Source organism: Notolepis coatsorum (assembly GCF_963971535.1).
Source record: "Notolepis coatsorum genome assembly, chromosome: 15".
Taxonomy (NCBI): Eukaryota; Metazoa; Chordata; class Actinopteri; order Aulopiformes; family Paralepididae; genus Notolepis; species Notolepis coatsorum.
In genome coordinates, this window is record NC_140179.1 from 36079774 (window position 1) to 36090470 (window position 10697).

Below are 10697 nucleotides of genomic sequence, written 5' to 3' on the forward strand. Positions count from 1 at the left end.
TCCATGCGCGCACTTTCCCAGGGTTAAGGCACTGAGATCCCACCCCCATTGCTACGTGAATCTGGATACAGATTCACAGGGCAGTGAGATAACCACTGCTGTCACCAATGTAACCGAGTGGATTTGAACCTGGGATCCACATGTGGCCGCATTAACCAGCTGAGCTAAAGGGTCAGACCCGTTAGCAGACGCTGGTTGACTGCGACCGACTCGTTAGTAGTTTACAGTATCAATATTAAGTTGGATTCTCGCACCCAAATGAGGTTTGTATCCTTTTGGTAGTTTTTGAGTGGTGCCTGTTCACAAATATTGACTGTATTGTGTCCCAGGGGCTACAGGAATACCAGGTGAATTCTTAAAATGTGTGACATTCCACCCCCCCCCCCCCCCCCCCGCCCCCTCTTATTTAACAGAAGTACAATTCTAGAGTAACCGTCTCCCGTCGATCATGGCTGGTTGTTGGTTGGTTCCGGCCCGTTGGGCTACCGAGCGCGCTCACTAGTTCCAGAAGTAGCGTGGGCGCGTCCCATCGTAGTTGAATTGGCGCCACTGCTCGTTATTCTCTCTCGTCCTCTCATTTTGCTCTGTGGAGGAGGAGGAGGGGAGGGGGGTAGAGGTTAGTGGGAAATGATGCCTTGTCTCCATTAGCTATTGGCTGGCTGGGTCTAGTATGCAGGGTTCGCACAAGGTCAGTCAAGGCCTGGAATTCCTTGATGTTAATGTGTAACTAGTTGTCAGAAATTGGTTTTAAGCCATAAATAAATCCTTTTAAATGCCCTTTTAAAATGAAAAATAGTGCTTGGAAAAGTATGTGAAAGTCCTTGAATTTAACCCTGAGTATGGTATGGTTGGGTTTGTGTTAGCTATGTTCAGCCTGGCCGGGGCTAGCCATGGTCTAGCATGGTATGGCGGCACGGTGGTGTAGTGGTTAACACTGTCGCCTCACAGCTAGAAGGTCCTGGGTTCGATTCCCACTTGGGGACCAGGTTGCCACGTTGCCAGGTACCCAGGTGAGGTATCTCTCGGGCCTTTCTGTGTGGAGTTTGCGTGTTCTCCCCGTGCTTGCAAGGGTTTCCCCTCCTAATAAGATAAACCCAATGGAAAAACATGCAGAACAGATCGCTAACGCTGTCGTGTCCCTGACGAAGATGGACAGAAGCACTTGGATTGGTCCCCCGGCTGCCCTTGGGGGGGGGGGGGGAGTGCAGAGAGACATTTCATTGGTGACTCAGTGCATGTGTGTGTGTTAATCTGCATGACAAATAAAGATTTCTTCTATGGTTTGGTTTGTGTCTCCGTTAGCTATGTTCAGCCTGGCTGGGGCTAGCCATGATCTAGTATGATATGGTCAAGTCAAGAGTTTTATTTGTCACGGCATACAAGTATACAATGAAATGCGGGTGGTCTTGCCCGCAACGATGTGCAATACAGTGGTACAACATATAATAGAATCCAATAAAAACAACATTGTGCAATAAACAGGTAACATAGTGGGACATCTCGGTATCTGTACATAGTTATTTACAGAGCATATAGGACATGCTAGGTAGCTTTGGTAGTGCAATACACTGTTACTGTTGCTATACTAATTTAAAGTGGCCTTTCCTTTTGGCAATAAGTGTGGGTGAGTGCGGCATGAGTGTGTGCCCGCTCATGTTAAAGTGGCTGCTAGTGCACAGCGTGCGTGTCGTGTGTGTGCTCATGTGTGCTTGTGTGTGGATGGTTCAGTGTTCTGTGGCACTCAATGTTCATTGTTCAAGGCTCTGATGGCCTGGGGGAAGAAGCTGAGCCTAAGCCTCTCTGTCCTAGTAGCTGGGGTTCGCAGGCGTCTGCCTGACCTCAGCAGCTGGAACAGGCTGTTATTGGGGTGGTGGGGGTCTTTCATTATTCTGCAGGCTCTGGATTTGCACCTCTTGTTGTATAGAACCTGCAGGGGAGGTAGTGCAATACCCATGGTACGCTCGGCTGAGCGCACCACTCTCTGTAGGGCCTTCTTGTCCTGTGCCGTGCTGTTTCCATACCAGGCAGTGATGTTTCCGGTCAAGATGCTCTCTACAGCTCCTGAGTAGAAGGACTGGAGTATCTTCCCCGATACTCTGAACTTCCTTAACTGTCTCAGGTGGTAGAGGCGCTGCTTTGCCTTCTTTACTACTGTGTCTATGTGTGTTGACCATGTCAGATCCTCTGAGATGTGGATGGTTGGGTTTGTGTCTCCATTAACTATGTTCAGCCTGGCTGGGGCTAGCCGTGGTGTCGTATGGTTGAATTTGTCTCCATTGTGTTTCTTGTAAACTCAACCGGTTATGGGCAACCTTTCAAAAACCACACCATCAACTGTCATAGCTAAACTATGATGATACAACAGTCCCAGCTGGCTTTGACCAGGTTCTAAAGATAATGAAGCACCGTGTGCCAGACAGACCACAGCACGGCTAAACCCTGGCTAGTGGAGACAAGGCAATAGTCTTGCGTAGCCAAACCTCTCTCAACAATATGTTAGAACCATGCCAGCGCTGGAGAGAGAACCTATTATCATTCCGCTATATGGGGAAAAAACACTCTGGCTTGTTTGTATTTCTTTCAACCAATCACAAGCATCCTGGGCGGCGCTAAGCCTAGGATGCAGAGACGGTGCCCTCGCAAAATAGTGTCACAGATAGTGGATGTCGAGGAGAATTCAGACTGTCTTGTCTGAGTGTGTTTGTGTGTCTGTCTGTGTCTCTGTGTGTTTGTGTGTGTGTTTGTGTGTCTGTCTGTCTGTGTTTGTGTCTCACCGTCTCTCCTCCTCTGTGTGTGTCTCTGTGTGTGTGCGTGTCTCTGTGTGTGTGTGTGTGTCTCTGTGTGTGTGTGTGTCCCTGTTTGTGTGTGTCTCTGTGTGTGTGTGTCTCTGTGTGTGTGTCTCTGTGTATGTCTCTGTGTGTGTGTGTGTCTCTGTGTGTGTGTGTGTGTCTCTGTGTGTCTCTGTGTGTGTGTCTCTGTGTGTGTGTGTGTGTGTGTGTGTCTGTGTGTGTGTCTCTGTGTGTGTGTGTGTGTGTCTCTGTGTGTGTGTCTCTGTGTGTGTGTGTGTCTCTGTGTGTGTGTGTCTCTGTGTGTACGTGTGTGTCCCTGTGTGTGTGTGTCTCACCGTCTCTCTCCTCCTCCACGTAGTTCTCGTACTCGTTCCTCCGCTCCTCGTTGTGCTCCTTCCTCCTCTCGTTGTTCGTCATCCTAACCCTCTGCTCGGCTGGAGAGACAGGAGAGGACATGAAGAGGACAGGAGAGGATAAGAGAGGACAGGAGGGACAAGAGAGGACATGAAGAGGACAGGAGAGGATAAGAGAGGACAGGAGGGACAAGAGAGGACATGAAGAGGACAGGAGAGGACATGAAGAGGACAGGAGAGACAAGAGAGGACAGGAGGGACAAGAGAGGACATGAAGAGGACAGGAGAGGATAAGAGAGGACAGGAGGGACAAGAAAGGACATGAGGACAGGAGAGACAAGAGAGGACAGGAGGGACAAGAGAGGACATGAAGAGGACAGGAGAGGACATGAAGAGGACAGGAGAGACAAGAGAGGACAGGAGAGACAAGTGAGGACAGGAGGGACAAGAAAGGACATGAGGACAGGAGAGACAAGAGAGGACATGAAGAGACAAGAGAGGACATGAAGAGGACAGGAGAGACAAGAGAGGACATGAAGAGGACATGAAGAGGACATGAAGACAGGAGAGACAAGAGGACAGGAGGGACAAGAGAGGACATGAAGAGACAAGAGAGGACATGAAGAGGACAGGAGAGACAAGAGAGGACATGAAGAGGACATGAAGAGGACAGGAGGGACAAGAGAGGACATGAAGAGGACAGGAGGGACAAGAGAGGACATGAAGAGGACATGAAGAAGATAGGAGAGACAAGAAAGGACAGGAGAGGATAAGAAAGGACAGGAGAGGATAAGAAAGGACAGGAGAGGATAAGAAAGGGCAGGAGAGGATAAGAAAGGACAGGAGAGGATAAGAAAGGACAGGAGAGGATAAGAAAGGGCAGGAGAGGACAAGAAAGGGCAGGAGAGGATAAGAAAGGGCAGGAGAGGATAAGAAAGGACAGGAGAGGATAAGAAAGGGCAGGAGAGGATAAGAAAGGACAGGAGAGGATAAGAAAGGACAGGAGAGGATAAGAAAGGGCAGGAGAGGATAAGAAAGGACAGGAGAGGATAAGAAAGGACAGGAGAGGACAAGAAAGGGCAGGAGAGGATAAGAAAGGGCAGGAGAGGATAAGAAAGGGCAGGAGAGGATACGTAAGGCCCGCAGTGTGGTCTCAGAGCTGCCTAACGTAACGGATGTTTTGGCTCAACTCAAGTAGCGCCTTGTGAGTCGCAGAACACAAACTGCACGCACATACACACACTCCTACACACACATACACACACCTACACACATACACGGAGGACGCCATAGCCCATGTGCTGCACACAGCAGCATCACACCTGGACAAGAGGCAGGGGAACTATGTGAGAATGCTATTCATCGACTACAGCTCGGCATTCAATACCATAGTCCCCTCCATACTCATAGCCAAGCTCAGGGACCTGGGCTTGGGCTATGACCTCTGCCAGTGGGTCTTGGACTTCCTGACTGGCAGACCCCAGGTGGTGAGAGCAGGCAACTGCACCTCCTCATCCATCACCCTCAACATAGGGGCCCCCCAGGGCTGTGTTCTGAGTCCCCTCCTCTACTCCCTGTACACACACGACTGTGTGGCTCAGCGGAGTAGCAATACAATCATCAAATTTGCTGACGACACAGTGGTGGTGGGCCTGATCTCTGCCAACGACGAGAGGGCCTACCTGGAAGAGGTCAAGGTCCTGGCGGGATGGTGCCAGGAAAACAGCCTCTCCCTGAACGTCAGCAAAACAAAGGAGATGATTGTGGACTTCAGGAGGTCGGGGGTCAAGGACTACAGCCCCCTCAGCATCGACGGGGCACCGGTTGAGAGAGTCAACAGCTTTAAGTACCTCGGAGCCTACATATCCGAGGACTTGACATGGACCACACACATTGACAGTGTTGTGAAGAAGGCACGACAACGCCTCTACTTCCTCAGGCGCCTAAGGAAGTTCCAAGTCAGTCAGAAGATCCTTAAGAACTTCTACTCATGTACAATTGAGAGCATCTTGACCGGCAACATCACCTCCTGGTTTGGGAATAGCACTGCACAAGACCGAAGCAGACTACAAAGAGTGACACGTTCAGCCGAACGCACAATTGGAGGGGGGCTCCCCACCCTCCAGAACATTTACAACAAGCGTTGCACGGGCAAGGCTAAGAGAATCATTAAAGACTCCAGTCACCCGAACAACTGCCTCTTTGAACTGCTGCGGTCAGGCAAGCGATACCGGAGTCTCAAGGCGAGCACAGAAAGACTCAGAAGAAGCTTCTATCCCCAGGCCATCAGGCTGCTAAACGAACAATGAACGAACACTACACAACAACAACCACCAAACGCACATAGCACACACATCCACACGCACACACTCACTTTAAACAAACACACTGTAGCACCCACTCCACACACTTTATAGCACACACCCACTTTAAACAAACACACTGTAGCACCCACTCCCCACACTTTATATTTATTGATGAAGGATTGCACTACAACTCGTACACCTTACTGTAAATTGTACCTAAAATTGTACCTCATCCCATTTCTGCTTTGCACTAGATAGTACTGTACATTAGTACACTGCATAGTATTGTATATTATATGGTAACTCAGAACATTGTACATATGTCTATACCGAACACTGTGACCTCATTTTTCTTTTTCTTCTTCTAAATTACATGCTATATTATGTTATTTGATACTATCTTGTCTAGCACAGTCTCTGGAGCGTAACAGTAAGAAGCATTTTGTATGAAAGTATTCTGTACTTCTGTATGACTGGAACTTGAACTTGAACACACCCCTACACACACTCCTACACACATACACACACTCCTACACACCCCTACACACACCCCTACTACACATCCCTACACACACCCAGCTGTGGACGCCATCAACTGGGTACAGGACAGGGGAACTGTGGCTGTTGGACAGTGACGCAACTCTCAGAGGTTCCTCCAGGGGGCGGTGTTGAGATGATGACATCACAGTTTGTTTTCACTGACACACATGACACTGCAAATTAGTTTTTCCACTAAATGGCCCAGATTAGGCTCACAGGAAAAGTTTCTCTCTCTCTCTCTCTCTCTCTCTCTCTCTCTCTCTCTCTCTCCTCTCTCTCCCCTCTCTCACTCTCTGTCCTCTCTCTCCTCTCCTCTCATCTCCTCTCCTCTCTCACTCTCTGTCCTCTCTCTCTCCCACTCTCACTCTCTGTCCTCTCTCTCACTCTCTGTCCTCTCTCTCCTCTCTCTCTCTCATCTCCTCTCTCTCCTCTTTCACTCTATGTCCTCTCTCTCTCCAACTCTCACTCTCTGTCCCCTCTCTATTCTCTCTCTCCTCGCTCTCTCCTCTCCCTTGCTCTCTCTCTCACTCTCTGTCCTCTCTCTCTTCGCTCTCTCCCCTCTCTCTCTATCTCCCCTCTCTCTCCTCTCTCTCTCCTCGCTCTCTCCTCTCCCTCGCTCTCTCTCTCTCACTCTCTGTCCTCTCTCTTCTCTCTCTCCCTTGCTCGCTCCCTTTCTCACTCACTCACCAACTCACTCACTCACTCACTCACTCACTCACAGCGTTAATTACATTCCAATCACATTATCGCCCCTCTCTCTCTTTCTCACTCACTCACTCACTCACTCACTCACTCACTCACTCACTCACTCACTCACTCACTCACTCACTCACTCACTCACAGTGTTAATCACATTGTTCCTGCTACCTGAGCATCACTTTGCTGCCAGGGTCACAACTTCAATGTCCCTCACACACACACGCACACAGAGACACACACACGCACACACCCCCCTCCCCCACACACAATGTCCCTCTCACACACACACACACACACACAGAGACACACACACGCACACACCCCCCTCCCCCACACACAATGTCCCTCACACACACACACACAGAGACACGCACACGCACACACCCCCCTCCCCCCTTGGGCACTGGGTTGGCGGGGGTCATAATGGTTTGTGAAGCTGTCCCAGGAATGTTGACATTGTTTGTTCAGAGCTGCTGCCCCCGTTTGGTTGCTCTTGCCAGGGGGGAGAGGTGGAGTGGACCCCAGCCTGGCTCTGGGACTCTGACAGGGGGAGAGGAGAGGAGAGGGGAGGAGAGGAGAGCAGAGCAGAGCAGAGCAGAGGGGAGCAGAGGAGAGGAGAGCGGTGGAGAGGAGAGGAGAGGAGAGGAGAGGAGAGGAGAGGAGAGGAGAGGAGAGGAGAGGAGGACCCCAGCCTGCCTCTAGGGCTCTGACTGAGGAGAGCGAGGGAGGAGTCGCTCCATACTGCCCTGTGCCTCCTTCTGCAGCCTCCAGCTAATGGCAGCGTGTCTGATAGATCATAGAGCTGCTCCTGTCTGAGAGACACCTGTGTCGAGCTCCAGGCCAGTTTAATTTACCAGTTTAGTTAACCACCTCAGCTTTCAGAGTAGCCACGACCACAGAGACCACATCACCATCATCTCACCATCAACCGGCAATCCCCCACAGACGCACGCACACACACACACACACACACACACACAGACGCACGCACACACACACACACACACACACACACACACACACACACACACACACACACACACACACACACTCCAAGACCACCTGGCCACTTCCACAGTGGGCAAAACCTCACCACATGTACACTACACTGAGGGAACATCGACCACACACACACACACACACACACACACACACACACACACACACACACACACTCCAAGACCACCTGGCCACTTCCACAGTGGGCAAAACCTCACCACAGGTACACTACACTGAGGGAACATCGACCACACACACACACACACACACACACACACACAATTAAAAAACAAAAACACAATCCACTCCGCCTCCCAGCCACTACCCCCCGTCTTCCCTGCCGTCTCCACGGTAACCTGGCATAGAGATGATTAAAAAGAACAGCCCCACCTTGGAGCTCCGCCTGGGTGGAACGGCGACTGCGGCGCTTGAGGAAGGTGGGCAGCGTCCGAGGCGGGCATGAAGACCCTCCGTGTTGACCCTGGAGAGAGGGGGGGGGGGGGGGAGAGGGGGGGGAGAGAGAGACAGACAGAGAGAAGGGGAGGGGAGAGAGAGGGGGGGGGGAGACAGACAGAGAAAGACAGACAGAGAGAAGGGGGAGACAGAGAGAAGGGAGGGAGAGAGAGAGGGGGGGGGGGGAGAGAGAGACAGAGAGAGGGGGAGGGAGAGAGACAGACAGAGAGAAGGGGAGGGGAGAGAGAGGGGGGAAAGAGAGAGAGAGGGGGCAGGGAGAGAGACAGGGAGAGAGAGAGAGAAGGGGACAGAGAGAGAGAGAGGGGGGAGACAGGGAGAGAGAGGGGGGAGAGAGGGGGAGAGAGAGAGAAGTAAGAGAGACAAAGACAGAGAGAGGGGAGGGGGAGGGAGAGACATTGGGGGAAAGTGGGGGAAAGACGGAAGGACATAGAAGGGGAGAGGGAGAAAAGAAAGGGAGAGCGTGAGAGAGAAAAAGAGAGATAGATTTGGGGGAAAGTGGGGGAGAAGATGGAAGGATAGAGAGAAGGGAGAGAGAGAGAGAGAGAGAGAGATAGACAGAAGGACAGAAAGGAGAGAGAGAGAATGTCAAGGACTGTGGTAATACAGTAGGACCAGGGACTGTTTTCATAATGATTATAATAGAATAGAATAGAATAGATCTTTATTGTCATTGTTACAGTTGTTACAACGAAATTAAAAATGCAACCCTAGGTGCTAGTAAAATAAGAATAAAAACAGTCCTAAACACTGTTAATATAAAAACAGGGTGGGGCGTAAATAACATTAATAAAACAGGGGGTATAGAATATAAAATATATAATTGCACTATCTCTTAATGTTAAGGACTGATCTGGGATCAGTGATTCGGTCACAAACTTTTAACTAGTTAAACTGGTCTCAAATCAGCACTCCCATCTACAATATTTCATACCCGTACATTCCTGATGTAGGCTATTCCTTCTATCACACTCGACCTCCAGTTCTATACAGCCTACTTATACAGAGAGAGGAGGGGGGCAAAGGTCACATGAGGATGCCAGGTGTGGTATTCTAGTAGGTGCAGCTTGCGTTTAGGACTCACCATGGGGCTCCTCTGCTTGGTGTCCCCTTTGACTGCTGCGCTTTCCACCCCCACGGAGACTGGAGGAGAGAAAGAGAAGAGGAATGACCGCCGCTCACCACGTCACAAAGAACCACCAGGCCGGTTGGAATTGGACTGAACATGAAGTTGAAATTAGTTTTGAGGAGTTCCCCTCAGCTCCCCCTCTGACACGTTGTAAATGCGCATCAAAATCTCCTAGGGGGGGGGGCACCCCCAGACCCCTCGCCTAAAGTGCCCCCCCCCCCCCTTCCACAATCCACACACACACATTACTGACTCACCTGTGAGGATGAGGAGGGTGGCGAGCAGCGACATGACGATGACTTGCATCCAGGCCATCTTGGAGAGAGAGAGAGAGTACAGTGGAACTGTGCGGAATCGATCGCAGTGCAACTAAATGAACAGAGAGAGAGGTGAGAGACGGGAGGGAGGGAGGGAGGGAGGGAGTGGGTGGAGAAAGAGGGAGAGAGAGTCTCTCTGGGATAGGGGGGGACAGCTGGTATTTCACTAGCCCAAGGGAGGGGTGATGGGGGTGAGGAAGACAGTGGAGAGAGGAGGAGGAGGTACGTAACATAACCTGGGAAACTGTGTTGCTTTGATTACTGTGAGATACCTCATAAACACACACACACACACACACAAACGTAACCCTGGAAACCTGACGCCCAATCAGCAGGAAGACCGGAAACCTTCAGCCACTTAAAAGACCATTTAAAGATCCCCTCCACGAAGAAAAACGTGTTTGTTTTTTTATGGTTAAGTCCTCTTGGGAGGCACGACTTTAACTATACAGATCGTTTGTTTTGTGCAGAACTCGACACCAGAGCAAACTTTTTCCACATTCTTCCCCCGGAGAGGGAGAGAGTGTCTGGACTGCCCTGAAATCTGAGTTCCATGTGTGACGTCACTAATAGGTGGAACCACTCGCGGTCCATTATGTGGTAACCCGACACCTTTCCTTTCAGCTACACAGACAGCTGAGTCTATACTAGGAATATAAGCTGCCGACTTGGAATTCCTGGTAAATATAGGAATACATCCTTCATTCTCAATGAGGGTAAAGGTGTAGAAATGCTGCTAAGCCATTTTCAGTTGTTTATTGAACAATATGGTAAGAAATATGAAATGTATTCAGTAAACAAGACAACAAGGAAGAATTGGGGATTTAGAGTTATTTCCGCGAAATTGTACCGTGTAATTGACCCTATAATTTCCAGAAGCCTAAGTACTCTGTATATGTATGTACAGATTCATTATATGTACAGATTCATTATATGTACAGATTCATTACGAGGAAGTTACACTGTAAGTTCCTGGAGATCACAGGGTAAATGTCTGGGAAGTTGCTCCAAGTCTCTGCTGTTTCTTCTGCTACATTTAGGTACCAGTAGAAACCAGTAAATATTTTACATGTACGGATTCATACGAGGAAGTT

At 50.0% G+C, this 10697-nt stretch overlaps 1 protein-coding gene across 1 annotated transcript; it reads right to left on the reverse strand.

Moving 5' to 3' along the window:
- Nucleotides 1–388: 388 nt before the first annotated feature.
- On the reverse strand, nucleotides 389–9654 carry ucmaa (upper zone of growth plate and cartilage matrix associated a). Its single transcript, XM_084330428.1, has 5 exons — nucleotides 9544–9654; nucleotides 9242–9300; nucleotides 8077–8167; nucleotides 3125–3223; nucleotides 389–584 (listed from the first exon to the last, which is right to left on the reverse strand). Exons 1-5 carry the CDS (start codon nucleotides 9599–9601, stop codon nucleotides 499–501), a joined length of 393 nt encoding a protein of 130 aa, XP_084186554.1. The 5' UTR covers nucleotides 9602–9654; the 3' UTR covers nucleotides 389–498.
- Nucleotides 9655–10697: the final 1043 nt, after the last annotated feature.